The sequence below is a fragment of the Oxyura jamaicensis genome, chromosome 3 (genome assembly GCF_011077185.1).
Source record: "Oxyura jamaicensis isolate SHBP4307 breed ruddy duck chromosome 3, BPBGC_Ojam_1.0, whole genome shotgun sequence".
Taxonomy (NCBI): domain Eukaryota; kingdom Metazoa; phylum Chordata; class Aves; order Anseriformes; family Anatidae; genus Oxyura; species Oxyura jamaicensis.
Window position 1 is genome coordinate 96076093 of NC_048895.1, and position 22087 is coordinate 96098179.

The 22087-nt window shown below is 34.7% G+C and overlaps 1 protein-coding gene across 2 annotated transcripts in view; it reads left to right on the top strand.

Moving 5' to 3' along the window:
• CSMD1 (CUB and Sushi multiple domains 1) overlaps positions 1 to 22087 on the top strand; it is a 1151643-nt gene that overhangs the window by 1093546 nt on the left and 36010 nt on the right. For both annotated transcript variants that reach the window (XM_035319885.1, XM_035319886.1), the window contains exons 55-57: positions 12040 to 12228; positions 15358 to 15531; positions 18991 to 19173. In XM_035319885.1, coding sequence (XP_035175776.1) covers positions 12040 to 12228; positions 15358 to 15531; positions 18991 to 19173 — 546 coding nt within the window. The remainder of the gene's footprint in view (positions 1 to 12039; positions 12229 to 15357; positions 15532 to 18990; positions 19174 to 22087) is intronic.

Consider the following 22087-nt stretch of genomic DNA (forward strand, 5'->3'; position numbering starts at 1 on the left):
GTAGTCACCTTTGATACTGTTCGGGTTTCACCTGGCTCACATGGAATAACAGAAGGGGTTAGCAGTCACAGGGTAAGAAAAGCTTTGGCAGTCCCTCCACAATATCACAGGTCTGGGCCCCCAAGCAGCCAGAAAACCTCTCTATTTGAAAGGTCATAGAATGGCGTGGGTTAGAAGATCATCTAAGATCATCCTTAAAGATCATCTAACTCCAACTCCCCTGCGACGGGCAGTGTTGCCACCCACTAGATCAGATTGCTCAGGGCCTCATCTAACCTGGCCTAGAACACCTTCAGGGATGGAGCATCCAAAACTTGGCACAGATGTTCCAGTGCCTCATTACTCTTACAATGAAGAATTTCTGCTTAATGTCTAATCTAAATCTATCCTCTTTTAGTTTAAGACCATTTCCCCTTATCCTATCATTATCTAGCCGAGTAAAGAGTCCATCTCCATCTTTTTTATAAGACCCTTTAAAGTATTGAAAGACTACAATAATGTCTCCCCAGAGCCTTCTCTTCTCCAGGCTGAACATACCCAGCTCTCTCAGCCTTTCTTCACAGGAGAAGTCAAGTTAACAGATGGGTACCTCCATCCACTTAAGCAGGGAATCACCCATTATTATGACTCCCTGTTTCTCCCAGGTGGTCTTGTGTGGTTTAGGGTTAGGTGGGCCAGATCCTTTGCTTGAAGACACATATGGCTTCTCTACAACTTTGAGCATGGTAAATCTATTTCGTAGGTGTAAGCCTATGGGTCAGGAACCTTCTTCTTGGTGCCAGAAGCCACCAGCTTCCATCTTCCGTAGAATCATAAAATCATTAAGGTTGGAAAAGACCTTTAAGATCATCTGGTCCAACCATCACCCTACTGCCAATGTCACCCACTAAATCATGTCCCTAAGCACCATGTCCAACCTTTCCTTGAACAATCCCAGGGACGGTGACTCCACCAACTCCCTGCGCAACCCGTTACAATGCCTGACTACTCATTCTGAGAAGAAATGTCTCCTAATTTCTAACCTAAACCTCCCCTGGTGCAACTAAAGGCCATTCCCTCCAGTCCTATCACTAGTTATCTGTGAGAAGAGGCTGACCCCCAGATCCACACACCTTCCTTTCAGGTAGCTGTGGAGGGCAATGAGGTCTCCCCTGAGCCTTCTCTTCTCCAGACTAAACAACCCCAGTTCCCTCAGCCTCTCCTCACAGGACTTGTGTTCCAGACCCTTCACCAGATTCGTAGCCCTTCTCTGGACACATCCCAGGGACTCAATGTCCTTCTTTTAGTGAGGGGCCCAAAATTGAACACAGTACTCGAGTTTCACCTTCTCCAGAGGTTGCACTTACCTTAATCATGGGGGTGAACGCTGTCTGCTTCTTTATTGCAGTTGTCCTTTGTAACTTGTCTTTAATTGCTGAAGGAAATTGCAGTCAGTAAAGTTGTGCTAAGGATACTAACACTGGGACTAAAATGATGTAATAAGTTCAGTTCAGTTCAGTTATTGGCAGCTTTATTATCTCCACCTGTTGGCTTATTAAAAATCATATTTTATTACAGTGGTTGTTCCTAAGAATAATAATTATCTTTGGTGATTAGCTCATCATATTATTTGAGAGATAGCTAATGCAATTTCAAGCTCAGTATGTGTGGAATTAGAACTTTCATTCTCATTAAAACAATACAGAAATGGCAATTCCCTCAGTCACTACCCTCAGAATTTATTCAAGTGACTTAGTTAGCATGGCAACTTAATTATTGAGGAGAAACAGGAATTAGTAAACTGTTCCTATTTAGGATCATGTATCCTTTTTTCCCTGTATACTATTTTGTATCACTAAACTTCAGTGAATACAGTCCTCTATCTCATCTGTGAAGCGTTTTAAATCCGTTAAAAATAAAGATTTTTTGACATATCCTGGAGTTTCAGTCCAGGTCTGCTCCATTTGACTGTCAGAGGCAGTTACATGGTTTTACTAACCAGCTACAAATAAAGACCTCAGCTACAAATAAAGTTACTTACATTGAACTCAAATGTACACATTTATTAAAAAGAAAAAAAAAAAGGAAAAAGAAAGGAAATTTATGAAAAATGATGTGAAGGCTAAGAACATTATGAAAATAAGAATGATGTTCTTTCAAATCAATACAGTACAGAGCAGGCAGGTTCAAACCTCTGTGTTGGCCATGCATGTTCCCACAGAACACTTCTCTGTGTGCATCTCCCTTGTTTAATTCTAGCTGTGTATCTGGACAAAGGAGTCTTCCCTACTGTGTCCCTAAAACCTCTTAGAATAATTACATTTACATAATTTCACTGTGAACAAAATTTGATACACCATTTATGAACTCTCTTATGAAATCATAAGGTTTTATGAAATAAAATATGCTGAAATGATAATTTTACAACCATAATTTAAATTTAAAAAAAAAAAATCAAAATTTTTCTAACTAAATGGCTTGTATCAAATTTCATTTGAATTAATTGTTTAGAACTTAACCTAAAGGAAGTAATAGCACTTCTTCCGGCATATACCTTTCCTTCTAAAATTGCCTTTAACTAACAGGTAAAGAACATTTGTATTAAAGTTAATTGTTGAGTTATGAGTTTGTGTACAAAGGGAGTAAATATTCCAGCTCCTTGAATATACTGCTGGGAAGGGATTGACGTTCCTGGAAAACCTGTATCATTTAATTCAACAGAGATTTTACATATGACCTTTCTTTCAAACCTCAGTTGAGTTCAGTTGAGCCAATAATGAACTTAGTTTCTCTTCACTGAGACTCTGCATGCAGTTACTACAAAATACTGAATACTGCTTCAGGCTATTGCATATGATTATTTTATATTATATCATTTTATATTGCAACAGAGTTACTGCCCGTGCGTAGGAAACATTTTTAGTGAATAAAGGTAGGCAGTTTTCAGGCACTCTCACAGTGATACGTTGGTGCTACATATTGTGTCAGTAAAAGGTTAACTAGCAAGTCACAGGCAGAAAATTTACCAAAGTACTTTTTTTTTTTTTTTTTTTTTCCTGCAAAAAAAAATAGTACATAGGAAAGATTATATATTCTACTTCAATGCCATGTGATAAAAACTCATGCAAAACAAAGTATATATGTTTGTATAACCTATTGTGAATTGTAAAGCACTTAATTGCTCTACAGTAGTGTTTCCCCCCACTCTAGAATGTCATTGATTATTTCACAGTGACTTCAGTGGTGATAGACACAATAGATCAGTTTGTCGCTGTTCTGGCAAACTATTTTGGTATAGTGGTTAAATTATTTAATCTGTTGAAATGGGATCCCTGTGAAATATTTTTTAATATGGATTTTGGATGTCTTCTGAGGTAACTTGGATAAACTTATGTTCCTACTGTTTCTTTTATGAGAAAAAAAAGTGACTCATTGAGATGTTGGGGTACTGTAAGATTTAAAAAATAATAATTTAAATTACTGAAGCAATTATATCTTTTTAATTAATTATATAATTACATATTTAACATTTGTAACAGATTTACATGGAATGTTGAGTACACTGAGATATGGTTTCAAAATCACAATTTTTAAGGTTGGAAATCTTCACTCCACATGGACTGTACCTTTGTTGTTATTTATTTGATAAAGAGCATGTCAAATAGTCAGCTTACTTGCCTTTAACCTGGAATCAAATGATACTTGAAAAGTTCTCATTGCCAGTCTATATTCTGTTTGGCAAATCTGGCTAAGCGGGACTTGATTCAGCCTGAATATGCTATACCCCAGAACTAGCTATGAAGATATCAAATCCTAAAACAAATATGTTCAGCATGGACTTTTTCCCTCAGCAGCTTGGGACCACTTTCCATTTTGTCTTTGGACAGAAAGCCAATCTCTGCACTTTATGTGTTTTATAATAACTCTTAACCACCGAAATGAGAACATAATCAGATGGTCTTCTCAGGGCTCTGCACTCCTGATGGCACTGTAGGTCATTTTTTCATATATTATGTCTGAAGTAAGAACTGGTATGTTAAATGCCACTGTTGTGGTTTAACCTGGCTGACAACTAAACACCACACAGCTTTTCGCTCACCCTCCCCCCTCCCTCTCTGGGATGGGGGAGAGAAATGGGAAAGTGAAGCCTGTGGGTTGAGATAAAAATAGTTTATTAATATAGGAAATAATAATAATTATAATAGTATGTACAAAATAAGTGATGCACAATGCAATTGCTCACCACCCGCTGACCGATGCCCAGCCCAACCCCGAGCAGCTGCCTCCCTCCCACCCCCCCACCCCCCCCCCGCTAGCCACCCCTATATATTGTTTATCATGATGTCAGATGGTATGGAATACCCCTTTGGCAAGTTTGGGTCAGCTGTCCTGGGTCTGTCCCCTCCCAGCTCTTGCTGCACCCCCAGCCTGCCCGCTGGCAGGACAGAGCGAGAAGCTGAAAAGTCCTTGGCTTAGTGTAAGCATTGCTCTGCAACAATTAAAACATCAGCATGTTATCAGCACTCTTCTCACTGTAATCCAAAACATAGCACCCTACCATCTACTAGGAGGAAAAATAACTCTGTCCTAAGTGAAACCAGGACAGCCACACTTCATCACATCTTCTAGAATGCAAGGAATTGTAAGAAGGAGCTTATCTTGCTCTGATTTCTTTGCTTTGGTATCTGATAAACTGTTTTATTGCTTACTGCTGGTTCATAAGGCAGTTTCAGATTCATAATCATTGTCAGGAAAGTTTGTAGGGATATTCTTTGTTACTACTATCCTTAGAATCTGATTTATCTTCCTATAAATGTGATTAAAGAACTTTTCTCATCTTTAAAAAAGATCTCATTAACAATATTTCTTTTGAAGAGCTTAATTATACTTTTTATTTTATCAAGAATATGGTATTTATGAGAAACTGTCAATTTCATCATGTTTTCTTTACTGGGTAAATGATTTGAACCAGTAGTAATATGTTCCACTCCTCAATTGATAAGAAAATAAAGTTTACGTGACAGCTGATAGAAGGGTGGGAGAGATTGGGACTGACAACTGATTCTTCTTATGCTATGATAAAGTAACTCTGAATTTAAACAGTTTTCCATCCATGGTGGTATCAAGGATTCACATAAGCTGAGAAATTTTGTGTTGTGTTTTGTTTTTCCAAAGCCAGAGGCCTTTGTTGTTGAGAGTTTGGATATTAAATACACCTAATCTGTTCATGTTGATAGTATATTATATATTTCAGAAGGATATTAATTATTATAAATTGCAGCTTATTTAAGTTTTGTAAATAAAGAGGAGGGGTGCAGTGGGAGATGCCAAACAGTATCTGAGCTATTTACCTGAAGCTGGCAGAGATACAGGATTTTAAATGACTCCTTTCTGGAATGTTACCTGCCTGGAGATCAGGCTAAGACATCTGTTGTGTTTTAGCCCTGGTAGGCAACTCAGTACTGCACAACTCACTCTCCCCAGATAGGATGGGGGAGAGAATCAGCAATGTAAAAGTGCAAGAACTCAGGGGTTGAAATAAAGACAGCTTTCTGGGTAAAGCAAAAGCCACATGCACAAGTAAAGCAAAACAAGGAATTCATTCGCTGCTTCCCATTGGCAGGCAGGTGTTCAGCCACTTCTGGGATGCACTATACCACGTCATCCCCCTCCTTCTTTACCCCCACTTTTATCCCCACTTTTATTGCTGAACGTGATGCCACATGCTATGGGACGTCCCTTTGGCCAGCCTGGGCCAGCTGTCCTGGCTTTGCCCCCTCCTAGCTCCTGGTGCATTCCCAGCCTCCTCACTGGCAGGCAGGAGCAGAAAAGCCCTTGGCTCTGTGTGAGCACTGCTTTGCAACTACTGAAATATCAGTATGTTATCATTGTCATTATTTTCATTCTAAATCCAAAACACATCATTGTGTGAGCCTCTCTAAAGAAAATTAACTCTGTCCCAGCCAAAACCATGACAACATTTCAAAAGGTAGTAGAAACATGTTTTAGTGCAACTGAATGGATGTTCACACATGGAAAACAATGCTCTGACTAACAAAAACCTAAAGAGAAAGATTTTAAGACATGCTTCCAGAGTTTATACTATTAAGACAAAAAATTACTGTGTTGTTACTACTTGTACATAGATGACCTCAAATGACTGTACATACAGAGAGCACATATAAGGAAAAGTGATAGGTAAGTACTTAGGATGTACTGCAAGCACTTAAGATGTAAGTACTTAAGATGTATATGCAAGCAACACCAGAATTCATACTTTGGACAGAATAGCAAGAACTTTCATACATATCTGAGAGAAAAACACATGCTTTTTAAGTTAGTTAAACTGGTGATAAAAACTGTATTGTTTTACAACATTAAACCAAAACAGTTGGAAGCTAAAAATAACAATTGCAAATTCAGGCATTTTTTAAACATATTTAGTACTCCGTTTTATTTTAGTATAGAGCAAGTTATTCATTAGAGCAGTTTGGCAGATTTTTTCCCTTAGAAACTATAAGAAAAACAGCATTTTTGTAACAATGAGTAAAAATTGGTATATTTATTTCAATGGCAAAATATTTTGGAATGCAATTAAAAGTGAAGTACGTCAGCTTTTATCTCACAAGTAAATATAACCTATACCCTTCATGGAATCTAGTGCAAATTATTAATTATTAATATTTATTTGTACTATTATCAACCATGTTTATTACCAACTACAGTATTACAGTGAACATTTATGTGGGCTAGGTTCATCAGAAACATGATACCAGGACCTTAGATTTTTGATAGATCTTAATGTACATAAAAACACTAGTCACAAAGCACTCTGCTTCCTAAAGAAATATTTTAGAGTTATGGATTATGTGGCCAGATTCCTTATGAAAAAATCACTCTGCAACAGGCCCACATTGAAAAAAGTGGCAATAAAAAATTACTCCTCTCTATTTGAGTCTTTTGCAAAGTGAACAGTTAACTATATTGAGCAGTTATCAGTTTTGTGTATTGTTGACTTTACTATGACCTTTACTAAAATTCAATAGGCTGGAAATATTGTAATCTTGCTTTTTCCAAGCAATGCCTTCCTTTCTATATTCATTTCATAGAATTTTTCATAAATTCAGAGTGAATTATCTACTTGTATTCATCTTGAGTGGCAGTCTCTATATGTGTTCTAGATATCAACAGTAATGCAGTACTTTTCAAATAAAAAAAAGTTTACAAACACTGTTGATCAGATATCAAAGTTTAAAAAAGAAGCTTAACATTGTTTCTGTCAAGGAAAAAAATTGAGAGAAAGCAAGAGAAAAAGAAATGAAATACTGTGAACGATGTACTTTTTGATGATCATTCAACTTTTTAACAGAAAACTGCCTAAGGGACTCTGACAAAGTCTTTTCACTTCTTTGTCCTCAAGGGTTTGAATCTACTCAGTGTGAGGTTCTGAAGTCATCAGGGCAGACTTAAAGCATTCTCCCGCTTTTCTCAACAGACTAAATTGAGAGTGCCAGAATTCATTTCCCATGTAACCCTTGACAGCTGTCATTGAGAGAAAGCAATCTCCTACTCTCACCGTGATTTACAACTGAGTCCCCAGGGTGAAAGGCAATCAGGAAAACTACTGCCTTAGTTCTGTATGCCAGCCAACTCAAATTCTTTTCTAAAGTACTTCTTACTGCAGCCCTTGTTAGCCACACCACGCTCATGTATACTTATTTAAAAATCTTTAGATAGTGTTAAATGATACCACAAGCATAATTTTGGTTACTTTTTAGTTCAAGGGACAGTATTATTTTATATAATAATTTTATCCGATTTTGTGTATTCAGGTATGACTTCATGCAGCTATATTGTTGCACAGAGCACATGCTACATTTTTACATTCAGTGACTATTCTGTATTTTATTTATCCCTAACTTGGTTAAACAGCTATTACTGGTACAAGAATGAGCACTATCACACAGACAGATTGATTCTATGGGACTATAACACTATTCCTTGAACACAGCATATTTCTGATCTGTACAGAAAATTAAGTTTTTCTGTTCTCCATGTTGTGTTTCAAAGATAATTCGGTAAGAATTGCTTTTGGGTAGCTTTAGGGAAACATATCTTCATGAAATAATGGTCTCTTTTTTAATTTCTATTGCTGGTTTCACAGAAGCTAACTTGGGTTTACCCATTAAAACAAAGTTTCAATTTTAAAGTTTCAATCTTAAGAAGTTCCATGAGTGGAAAAATGGAGACATCGTGCCCCTACTCTTCAACAAGTAAAACAAAGAATTGGACAAAGAGCTTTACTCTTCAACAGTTCAAACAATTAGGACACATTCCTTCTTAGAAAGAGTGGTCAGGCACTGGGACAGGTTGCCCAGGGAAGTGGTGGAGTCACTGTTCCTGGGAGTGTTCAAGGAAAGGTTGGACATGGTGCTTAGGGACATGGTTTAGAGGTGACATTGGTGGTAGGGGAATGGTTGGACCAGATGATCCTGAAGGTCTTTTCCAACCTCAATTTTTCTATGATTCTATGATTCTATACTACTATTGGAAAAAATTGGTGAAAAAGTTTCAAAGTTCTGTTTCAACTGAACCAGTATATATTTGAGTGCAATATAAATGGTGTTCACTAAATTGTATTGGGAAAGTCTAGTTTTAAGGAACAAGAACCAATATTTGTTTGTTTGTTTTTGTTTGTTTGTTTTAAGGCGGTAAAATAAATACTTACTCCCCTGTAAGTAGATTTGTGAATTATTTTACATTTAAAAATGAAAAGAACAATGTTTTTTAATGGCATCTTATTTTATTACCTGAACAAAATGAAAACAGGAAAATAATCATTTGGGGGACAAGAAAAAGTTGGGAATATTTAAATCCAAACGTTTCTTTTCAAGCACAAGATATAAATAGTTAGGTAAATGGTAAGCATTTCAATGCCATTTTTTCCTGTGGCTTTTCAACGCTTAAGGAAACTTTTGTAAATACTGCATGTCATTCCAGGAATAACATAATTCCTCCATAAATATTCCATTTTCATTCTTCAGATTTATTAATCTCTACCATTTTGTTTTTGTGCTAGCTTTCAGATAGGAGCAAACTGACTGAAAATGAATGAAAAAAAAAAAAAAAAAAGAATTTGAAAATGATTGTGGAAGTTTTAAAACTTTAATGACTTCACAAGCACTGTTTCAACTTCTATTTTATCTGTTTCTGAACAATCAAAACCATGGTACTAGAAGTATTCTTGTATTTTACATCTAGAACCCTTGAAAAAACATAAATGGCAAGAAACTTCATGCTTGTACAAAACAAACAACACAAAATAAATACAAGGAGTGCAGAGGCAGAGATATGTGAGAAAGAAACTTTGAGATGGAAAGAAATTAGGTGGACAATATGAATCTTGTGCTGTGTATCTGCATGTAAATTTCCATACTTATATGTTTGCATAGATGAACATTCACTGTAAATGTCCATGTACCTGTTTAAGCTGTATATGGACAATTTCCAATGTTAGCGTTAAAACAGATGTGGATATAATATGAAATGCAGACTACTTAATATGAACCTGTACTAATGATCTGTGTGGGTGCAGGCAGGAGTTTTAGTTGCACCAAGACATGGTTTCTAATAGAGTCAAGTTTAAATACGATTGATAAATTGATATTAATAACACTTCTAAATTATTTTATTCCAGAGGATTTTTATGGTCATAAAAGGCAATTAACTTCTGTATGTGTTTACCGGTATGGAGACTATTTACAAAAATATATGTTCTTGATAGTACCAATAGGTAAATTTAAGTAGAATGGGAAACTGTTATTCTGCTGTAGTTACTTTTCAGTATGCAGTTTCTTCACAAAACCAGAGCATGAACATAGGTCTCAGGAGACCTGAGTTTAGTTCTGCACCAGTACAAATAACTTATACAACCTTAGACACCAATCTCTGATATGATGGCTTGGGTATGAGGTTATTGTGAAGTTGGAGATTAAAACTGCATTACCCTGTAACAATGATTTCAGCTGAATAGACTGGGAAAGAATCACTTCTGTCTTTGACATTAAACACATTATCCATATTTTTAAACTAAATAGGGCCTGGGCACAGAAACTTAATTTCTGTGACATTTTAGACATTTTAGACAGTAATTTAGACATCTACTGCTAAATTACTAGAAAGTTCTCCAGAGTTTTATATGAACTAAGTACCATATTCACAAGAATCCAGATACAGATGTAAATTCAAATGTCAAGGAAACCATATAAATATGTAGATATATAGAATCTGCATATAGATAGATTTAGTTTAAGGATATAGTTCAATGCAACTTTAACCATGCAAAGAATATAGGTTAGTTCCGAAAGCAGAAGCTTTACACAGCCCTAAACAATGTCTAATTGCCTAACAGGGTTAATTGGGATGCAGTGTGCATTCCTTCTGGGAGCTGTGCTAGTTTCTCTAACGAAGAATTGTACTGAGAATGTAGACATATGAGCTCATGCAGATCTGGCTCAATACATTTGCAGGGCATTATGTGAGTGGGCTGTTGGTTTGAAAAACTTCCTCTTGTGTCCCTGTTTTACAATGATAGATATACTGTCTGTGACAGAACTAGACTTAGCTGACAGTGATTACTAACAATGGAAAAAGGCAGTAAAAAAAGAATGAAATGTATTTCTTGTGTAATGTAAAAAGAATATTTTCTCTTGATAATACTCTTAAACCTCAAGATCCCTAGAAACAAGGATTTTCAGAGTTCTACATAGCAAGTACAGAGGTATAGACTCCTATAGCCCAGTCTTTTGCAACTTCCCAAGAGCAGTGAGATTTTAGGACTTTGTGTTTTTGTCTTTTTTTAAGGGAGAGAAAAAAGTCAGTGTTATGGATATAAAAGTGTTCTTTTCTGTCAGTGAACTCCCAATGTAAACAATTTGTTATTTCATCTCTTCATATCTGATTTCTTTTCAGCATTTATAGGGTTATAATATGAAATCTAAATAACTGTTGGTATTATAAAATATAAGCAAACAGATTGTAATATAAGCTAAATGCAACTCTTTTGGTGAACGATTTCATAGGATTTGGCATAAAGTAGAATGAGAACAGTTTCAATTAGGAGACCATATATCATTATTACCCTTCAGAACAAAACAGATCTCCTTCATGAACCATGTCTCTTCATCAGTCTAGATAATGCCTTGCTAAGTGCTTTATATAAAACATCATGATACCTAATGTTTTTTAGACTTTTTTTTTTTTTTTTTTTTCCTGTGTACTTAACTGAAACTAGATGGTACTTGAAAAGTAGATTCCTGTCACTGTCTGATGAGTAGTAACTTGTAATAATATTCTCACACTTAGAGATCTCATCATCTCATCATAATCTTCCACCAACAAACCGTCATCTGAACTTCAGGGTATAAAGGATTGGGAATGGAGGGGAAATATACCTTACATAAAAACTCAACAGTCATGTCAAAACCTGCATTTTTAAAGGGTTTTTACTGCTATCTGAAAAATAACATAATGCTTTTTGGCACTTATCCTTACCCCTTCTCCAATATCAGATATTTCACTTTTCACCATCCTTCTTCTATTCTATACATTAATAGCAGAAAATGTTCTTGTTAATGTTTGAAACAATTTATCTTATTACAGGACATTAAAACAGAAAATGTTAAAGTGTTATTTAAACTATGTACTGGTTTTCTTTTCATTTGGTTTTCTTCACATAAAAATTGCATGGAAGACCAAATGAGGTCTAGGAAGAAAAAGATTAAAATAAACATCCTCCATTTTCTCTTTCACCTTCCAACGACTTGCATGTCCAATACTGTTACAGTAACTGGAGTAAGATTACAATGCTATTTTCAAAGCAAAAAAGATCTAAAATCTTGACTAGTTGAGAACATATCTGATATTTAAGTCAAATAAAAATCACAGATACCAAATGGGTAACAGTCATGAGTCGCTCGTGAAGTAACAAAAAAGTCACTGTATCTATTTATTTATGACATTGTAAGTATGCATTGGTGATGAACACTGCTTGTCTTACAGTGGTGAATTGTTCTGATCCTGGTTTTGTGGAAAATGCTATTCGGCATGGCCAGCAGAATTATCCTGAAAGTTTCAAGTATGGAACAAGTGTGGCATACCATTGCAAGAAGGGCTTCTATCTTTTGGGCTCATCTGCTTTGACCTGTAAAGCTAATGGCTTATGGGATAGATCACTACCAAAGTGTTTGTGTAAGTATTCATTCACTTTAGCACTATTCATTGGGGCTTAACCTTGTGGTTTATGTTTTTTAGTCATGCTAGGCAAAAAAGTGTGTGGTTGTGTTGAGAAACAAAGCTGGATTTTATGAGCAACATACTGAAAATTGTACAGCTCGGTCGGAAAACATCAAGGCATGCAGCTTTTCATCATTTATGTAAAAATGGTTTCAGAGGGAATTATTGAACTATTTTTTCAAATGTCAGAAAGCAAAGATTGTTTGCCCAATTTGGTGTATTATTATTATAATATTTAGAAACAGGGAAATCTAAAGGTATTATTTGTATGTTATAATTAGGATTGATAGTCTAAAACAATTAATACTTATGAGAATTTTTTTCTGGACCTTCTATCGTAGTATGCATGTGAGATCAAATGTATGGAAAGCTGTGTAGGAAATTTTTTTTTGCTTAAGAGGGTCTTTTCATAACTTTACTTCATACTTCCTCTATCACTTTTTCCTGAGGGTGGAAATCTTCAACTGTTTCCTATAATTGTTCATTGAGCTTCACATCTCTAGAAAACAACAGCTTGGCTGGTTTTCATTTTCCACTGAGATATTTTTCTTCTCTGATCACTATTAATTTTCTGACATCAGGATTCTGAATTACAACGCAATTAAAGGAAATAATAAATTAAAATATGCTTTAATTTGCAAATCCATCAGCTGGTTTTATTTTTCCTTTACATAAATGTGATTGTTTTTTAAACAATTTATTATATGAATTTATATCTACATAATAATCAGATCAATAAATATTACTAGACTAGTGAATTTATTTATGTTTTGTGCTTGTTTCCTTCCTACTACTGTGTATCTAATATCTGCATAACTGAAACAGTTTTGTTTTGATTTTTAGAACAATCTACACTTTCAGTATCTGTCAATAAGAGCTATAATCAAAACTTGAGTTTAGTCCCATTTCAGCAATGAAATAATTCAGCAATATGTGACATTTAAAATACAAAATAGTTGTTTAAGATTGTTCATTTGGCAAGAATATTTTATTGATGCTTGCATATGCCTCACTGTTTATATCTTAGAAAAACTGTTATGTCCCTGGCCCAGTGATCCTTTCCAGGACTGGGGAGGGAACAATCTTTAGAGGAAGAGTAGAAGAAGACGGGGAATATAAATCCCCCATAATAGCTACCCATCTTTCCACTTGAAGCATTTTGGAAGTTTGGAAGTAATTACATGGCTTTCTGGTTTTAGGGAGAGTTCCAGGATAGGAGTTCCTGAATAGGAGTTCCTGACCTTGCTCTGGGGACTACTGATTGAGACCCTGGGAACTTTCAAGTAAAACTGTGAGGTGCCTAAATTCCTCAATCATTTACTAGGTTAGCTGCTGCTAATTTGCTGCTGAACACCATCTGAACCTCAAATATCTCTAGGAAAAAATTAACATTCTTTCATTGAGATAAACTCACAGTGAATATAATAGGCCTTTTTCTATTAGAAAAATCTGTTTACCTTTTGATAGATGTAGTCTATCAGACTCTTTTCAAGCACTGTAAAAGAGATTTAATTTTCAAAGGTTATCAATGAAAATCTCTTTAAAGTTTAAGATTTTCTGGGGATAGGGAAAAATATACAATACTTGGAGAGGCAGGCAAGATGAATTTCAGACCCAAAGTAGACACTATGTTTACTGTAAACAATTGATGTTCAAAAGTAGAAAAATATTTTTCTTTTACATGCTGTTTTACATGCAAGGCAGTACATGAGCACCATTGCTTAAAAATGGATTATTTTCTTCCTCTTAAGCTAGGAAAAAATTATGTTACTCATTACAAATCATTATACGAACACATTATCTACATGGTTTTTCCTCCAAAAACTCTGATGTTTCCATTAACCTCTCCTTTTCCCCCACTGCAGCTCCTTCAGAATGCAGGACTTGCATTTGCATGGTAGTGCAGCAAGCTCATTAAAGTAATTGATATGGCTGAAAACTAAAACTAAACACTTTTTAATTATTGTTATTATTTCTGTGGAAGTACTCTTCAGCCGGATCAGTGTCCTGATTTGGTTACTGTTTGCCACATGAATACTTGTACCAGCTCAAGGAAACCAGCAGAAACACACAACTATGGAAGGAAAGTGGTCAGGACCATGCCTTTTGGCAGAAATCCATTCCACAGTCAGTTTGATATTATCATGGAATCAACTATAACACAAATAATTTTAATGAATATCAGAAACAATAGTCATCAGAAGTTGTTCATAGTTTTTTTTTCGTCTTCTTTTAAAAATATATTTGACCCATAGATCATATACTCAAGTAGCTTTTAAGGCTTCTCAAGCTCAATACCTCTTGCTTAAGTGTTGCCTGTTTGAGTGACTATTTACTACAGTTACATAAAATATATATTTGTTTTTCTTTCTCCACTGTGTGACCTAAGTTTTACACAGAAAGCATTCAGAATTTTCCTTCTGCCTAACCTTAAAATGACATATGTTTCCATGTTTCCTCATATAACAGTTCTGAACTACTTGTTTGCAAGTTATTCTATCCCAAAACAGTAGAGGTGATTTTTTCTTAAACAAAATGTACACATGAACTTAAGCATAAATTTGATTCATAATTTACCAGAATGGTGAGTAACGCTATTTTCATAGCAAGTGCAACACATTGCTAAAATAATGATACAAATTATTATTATTACTATTTTATTTTCTCTGTACCACCTAAACTGCCTCTAGTTATTTTATAGGTATGATAAAGCTATGTAACATTACTATATCTGTAATAAAGATGTACACTGCAACATTAACCTTCTTCTGTTTCTTCTTTCCTAGCCTTAACAGAAAAGATCTGTATAGTTTGTAGGTGAGGACAATGAATAGAAATGAATGAGGAAGGAGAGTTCTGTGTAACTCCAGGGAAAGCTGGATAAGTTAGTTTTACATATAGTTTCTATATCAAGTATTATGAAGGACCACTAAGTGATCTATAGTGACAGTGAAACTTAAATATGAAAGAGCAGAAATCCAGAAATAAGTTTATTTTGGGTACTGGATTTGTATGTAATGGTTATAACATGCTTATTCTGTGCCATAAAAATATCTTATAATATTGTGCTCTTTCCTCCACCAGCCATTTCTTGTGGACATCCTGGGGTACCTGCCAATGCAGTTCTATCAGGAGACAAATTTACATATGGCTCCATAATTCACTATTCTTGCACAGCGGGTCGAAGGCTCATAGGAAATTCTACAAGGGAGTGCCAAGAAGATAGCCACTGGAGTGGGACTCTCCCTCACTGTTCAGGTAGTTGTACAAACCACCTTGTAATTACATGAATAAGAGTATTCTCAAGCAATTTTAACGGGAGCCAGATATTTGTGGTGTTGTTTTTCTTTGTTTGTTTGTTGTTTTTTTTTTTTTTCTTCCAGTTATCTTTTAATTTCACGAAAGGCCACTCAGATAAATTATAACCATTTATCAAAATATTTGAAAACATTTGCTCCAATTCTCTGTCATTACTGTGCTACCTTTGCTCTTTAGTTAGATGATGCAGTTGGATGCTGCAGTAAATAGATGCCACAAAACACTGTTTAAAACTGTTAGAGTTCTTCTTTGCATGTATGCATTTATTCACTGTTGTGTAAATGTAGATTGTTACATATAAAAATTTTTATTAAAAAACACCACAGCAAATGTACTGGCTGGTAAACTTCCTGCCTTATGTTTGTTTTTTTCACTTACAGGAGTATTCTTTATTAGTACGACAATCATAAACCTCTGTAGTGTTTTTAGTCCTGCCAGGAAGTTCATGAACAGTTTATTCCCCCCCAGACTAACTATGCAAATTTCGAAGGAGCCATAAAACATTGCATGTTTTTCTTGAAGTCAAGAGTTCAGATGAAGCTTGGCTACTGAGGACATCCACAGCATATTAATAAGTTTTTTAACAGAAACAAGCCTATACACTACAGAATACAAGAAAGCAATTACCTGTGAAGTTGTGGAATAAAATTGTCTAATGAGAAAATTGTTCCATTATTACACATTATAAAATTTTCTTATATCTTCCCCGAAGCACATCTGAGTCAGTATGGTTCAATTCAGATTTGACCATTATTCATTAATTCAAATAGGTGTAAGATATTTAAATTTTGTACTCTTATTTAGAGTTATTGGACAACAGTCCACTCATAAACTGATTCTATAAAGACACTGAACAGAATTTGACGCACTGTGGAAAGGAAGTAAATTTAAATCACTCAGGTGTCCTTTCTGCTCTCTACTGCTTAAAGAAAAAAGTTTAATTAGAGTCTTCTCACAGCTCTAGGGCTCATTGCTGTCATGGTCTTTATGCCTAAACCCGAAAGGAATTTCTGCAGGACAGTCATATGGATAATAACCACACAGAATTGGCCTTTTTTTTGCTTATCTTAAGCTCAGGTTTATGTCAGTCACCTTTTTGTCCAGTAAAAGGTGCCAGATCTGATATTGCATCAAGACTTCAAAATTTTAAATGTCAGAGCCCTCTGGTGCTATTACCCAACATTTCCCACCACAAGGGAGATTCTGATTCTGGTGGAAAGAAATTCTAATCTCTAGCAATTGAGACTCTTCAGATAACAGTCCTCAGTGAGATAATATTTTTAGAGACTTTTTATGGACTTCTGTCTGTACTATAAAAATATAGATTTCTTAACCATGAAAGACTACTGTCATCATCGCATCAGAAATGAAAACATATCTAATGCAACCAAAACATTGTTACTGATGCAAATTTAATTTTCTAAATTTGATTTTGGTCTGACACCCTCTTGCAAGCAAGGAGATTGTGTAGGAAAAGGAGAAAGCACTCTGTGTTAATTAAAAAAAAATAAAAGCGTCTGATTTCTCTAAAGCATTTAGAATTATAAAAGTAACTACACTTTCCATATTAGATATTCAGGAGCTGACTCCATTTAAAATATGCAAATAATTTGTGTTCAGAATGTCAGTGAAAGAATGATTGGGTTCAGGACAAATAAGACAGATAATTGCGCTTATACTAAAGAGGTATGTAGAACAGTCTTGAAATCACTTTTGGCATTGGGCTTATTTCTTTTTTATATATTGATATATTTCTGAATGCTTGATGATACAAATGCGATCTCCATGTTGTTTTCTCCTGGGACCTGATGCAGTGATGGCCACTTGTATCATATGAGATAAGTGATAATAGAGAGTCACACTGAATGATATTTTTTTTTAGGATGACTCCCACTTATTATTCAGTAATGAACATGTAATCATCTACATTGCTAAATAAAAATGGCCTAGACCTCCAGAACTCTAGAACTTTCTTTGTCTGTACTGTTTGCCTATAAATTTGCTTGGCTCTAGTTTAAGCTTTCTCCAAGACAAAACTAGTGTCCAAGAAAAAAAATGGTATGTGAGTTAGTGCTGGAGATCATTCTCAACGGGCACTTTGGATGCAGCCACTCAGTTTCAGAGAGTAAGTTAAACAGTACATGTGTGGAGAGAATGTACCAGCTGGCTTCAAGACACTCACATATTTCCAGGTAGGTATTTAGACAATCTAGGTTCAAATGCAGCACAGTAGGGTAACGAATAATCTGTTCTAGAAGAAGCTAGCACTAAGCAAAGTGGTCACAACCAAGGCCTGTTTGTCTCAAACTTGCTATACTGAAGACCTCCTACTGCACACTCTAAAATCATACTTTCTGATCCAAATACAAATTTTCATTTCTAAAATAAGAATTTTTGTATTTGAGTTTTCTCAACCATTTTGCCATTGTTCAAGATTTTGTCTTGAGAAGTGTAAATGGAAAATATCTGTAAAGATATATAACCAATTTATATTTATAACCCATATGTGTATAACCTATTTATATTTATAACCTATTCAAACTATGGAACTACATAGGCGTATTTTGGAAAACAAACAAACAAAAAGAACTTTTGAATAGAAATTCAGTTTAGAGGTATAACTTAAAAAAAAGAAAATGAAGGATTATAAAACACAAACTTTTTCTATGAACCATTATGAATGACAGTTTAGGGGAGAGACAATTTTATGAGAAAATATATTTAAAAAATCATCGCTACTGAGACCATACTTCCTTGTCAAGCTTTGGTAGCTCTTACAGCAGCTACTTTATCTGACAAGGCAGTTGATTAGTTCATCAGACTTGTAAGGACATGTTTGAGAGGACTGGTTTGCAGCACTTTTTTTCTCTTCTAACACTGTAACTTACACTTGTATAGTAGCTTAAAAGGTAAGGAAATTTCTGTTCCTGATAGGCACAGAGGTACCATTTAGATAGAAGTACTTCAGATATATTTGTTAAGAATCTTAAATATGATTTTCTTCACTCTTGCTGTTCTCTATTTTTTCTTATTAGAAGTTACTACTATGAGAGAGTTGAACAATAAAATACAATGTGTAGAATATAGTATTATAAAAATATTTTTAGAAATGTTGAACTGCTAAAAAATGACGGGTGCTTCCTGTGTAAATTATTTTTTCTCTCTCATTTATATCAAATTCAATGTTTAGGTCTGTTTAGATCTGAGATAAGAAGTAGGTTAAAAATACTTGCTATTTTCATCTTTGGTTTCATAACACCTGGAAGAAAAGTGATTGACTGTAAAAGAAACAATCCAGTTAGTCGTACTCTTCACAAGAGAGAGTAGTACCACTACCACAAGAGAGAATAGCTGTGTATAATTTCTGTCCCAATAATTCTTCTGTGTTGTTTTTTATAGGAAATAATCCTGGCTATTGTGATGATCCAGGAATACCAGCTCATGGATCTAGACTAGGAGATGAGTTCAAAATAAAAAGTCTGCTACGTTTCTCCTGTGAAATGGGTTATCAGCTGAGAGGATCTGCAGAACGAACATGTCTGCTTAATAGTTCTTGGTCAGGTATACAGCCTGTGTGTGAAGGTAGGTATTGATGACACCATCAGCATTTATGACACCATTGAATACCTTAATAATGAAATTTTATTATTTAATTAGAAAGAAAATTATATGACAAAAAACATGCTTTCAAATTTCTCTGCAGAAATTTGATAGTTTGCAAGCATTTAATGCTTTGTTTAAAAACCTAAGTCCAAACTAAGTATATATTGGAGTGTATATTTATAAAAAAAAAAAAAAAAAAAGAGAGAGAGAGAGAGAGAAAATAATGCAATAAACAAATAATGAGACTGGAAATAGAGAATAGATATCTAAATTAAATGTAAAATTAAATGGTACTGATTTAAAATATGTAAATGGAGTAATGAGTAAATCTGTCATCCATCTTCTTGCAATACAGTATTTTCATATTCTTTCTATGTAGTATCTACGCATCAAGGACTGAACAAATGATAAAATAACGTTTTCTTAACTAAGTGCAAATAACCAAATATTTCTCCACATAAATTAGACATAATTTTTATTAGAGAGACTGTTTTTATGCTAGCTCTTTCAGAAGAAAAGCTACAAAGAATATTTCTGGAAAACACAGTTAAGAATAACATTTAAAAATATATAATTAAAAATGTTTATTCTTTTTATGCACTGTCAGAATTGAAAACCAGTAATGGAAGAATAAAGTTTTAAAATGACTCCTTCTTTTCCAAGAATGCTTGAAAAGTTAGTTTATCTAATTCATTGGAGTTGATGGATTCTGTACTATCTTGTCTGCTATACTAAATGATCAGCTGGCAGATGGGATAAAATATATTTAACAAATTAATGATGATTTTTGCTTAGGGATTTTATCACAGTCTCCTCGTGTAATAATCGTTCTTTTTCTGTATCTTCAGCACAGACTGGTTTTCTGTCAGTGTAGATATCACCATAGCTGTTTTATAATGTCAGTGGGCACAGGATCAATATTTACAGTAGAAAATATAAGTTGTTCAATGTCCTTTCTTCTGCCTCTGCATGAAGCCATTAAGTATGGCAGCAAGCAGTGGCAATCAGCGTTGTGTGAAATGCTGCTGTTTTTGTTTCTTTTTTTTTTTTATTTCTTTTTCTTCAACCTTATGTTTCCAGAAAAAAAAAAGAAAAAAAAAGAAAAAAGAAAAAAAAAAAAAAAGAAATGAAATGAAACCTTACTTTCTATTTTGCTTTTCTACTGGGATTGTTTTTTGTTTAGTATAAGTAACAAAGAGATTAGGAGGAGACCATCTTTTAAGCTGTACACTCTGTGTGTAATGCATGTCACAGTAACAAGATGGGGGTTTCCAAACCCTCTGAGTTTATAATTGTCAGTTTGCTAATAAACGCAGTTGATATTCTTTTTTTTTTTTTAGCACCTGCTAAATAAAGTGATATAGATCACCACAGACCCCCAAATGCTTATAAAACCCAAGAATATTTAAAAGGTTTCCTGTCAATACATATTACCCCATAGGCAGAAAAGAAGAAGGAAGGAAGGGAACTATTAAAATTACCACTTGCCACTATTAAAATTACCAGAAAGTTACCTCAGAATTGACAACCCTGGCTCCATGCCAGTTCTGGCATTACCATTATTGGCAAAAAAAAAAAGTCATTAGAGTCCTCAGTGTCTTTTTCACGTATGGTCTTGATGGTAAATGTTTTCAAACACAAATCCTTCAGAACATTTGAGGTCAAAAGACAAAGCGGAGAGGAGCCCAGGTATTCTCAGAAGCACTATAAACATTCCTTCCTGCAAAATTCTGATAATTTCTGTTTCTTTTTCTTTTTTAAGATATGAAAAGCTCCTTATTAGAAGGAGAAAGAGCATGTATAATTTTTAATCAACACCTTCACTGAATATCATTCCTGTACAGAACCAAGAAGATCTGCACAAGTGGAACTAAAGTCATAGAACTAAACATAGAATTATAGAATTAAAGTAGCAGCTGGCAGTGAAATCAACAAAAAACATGGCAATTCTGTTAATAATCTCTACCATCTTCAGGCTTTGGGATGACAATTTGAAATAAAAAGGGCTGTCTTACTCTTTTGGGGTTCATCATATCATGGTTCTGTCTGTAGATTGATTTCACTTGTGTCCAGAAAGAGACAGGATTTCTGACCATCACATTGTTATTCCTCAACCCAATATTAGTAACTGAAAGCTGGGAATAATGGATAAACACCGGTATCTATATTTTTCATTTAAGTTTATCTCTCTTCCTTACATTTTACTTTAATCTTTGGTGTGCCAGTTGTATCCATGTCATTTAATAACAATTTCAATCAACTTTTTTTAGACTCACGAGGAAATTTGCGTTATTCATTATATATTAATGGTCAGTTACCCACGTGTAAAACAAAAGCACTAGTGTCTGCTTCTGTTTCAATTATCTGATACGAAGCATATTTCAGAAAAAAAAAAAAAAAAAAAAAAGGGGGGGTTATTCCAGTGTGTTTTCTATTTTTATTGTCTTGGCTGAGGTTTTAGTGGGCTATAGGAAACTATTACTCAATACGTCATGATCAGTAGAGATCATAGGAGTTGTGGTCCTCTAATAGCAAAAACAAAAGTAATTTAAAATATTGCTGCAGTAAAGTTTGCAGTGAGCAGTTACAGGTCAGTGTACACATATTCTTTACAGAGTACTTCACACAAACCTTTTGAGTTCAGACTCAGGTCAGCCAATTCCATAGTAAATAGCTAGATAGCTAGAATACGGTTGTATCATATTGTGTGATTAATGAATGCCTCAGTAATTCAAAGCAAATCTAAAGACAGATCCTATAAAGTTTTGTCTGTATCAAAAATACAGATGATTTAGGAGCAGACTGGGACTCCTACAAAGCAACCTGGACCATGTAGAGACAACAGTAACAGTCCTACAGCAGAGAAAAGCAGGGAGTCTGGTATTGTATTTCT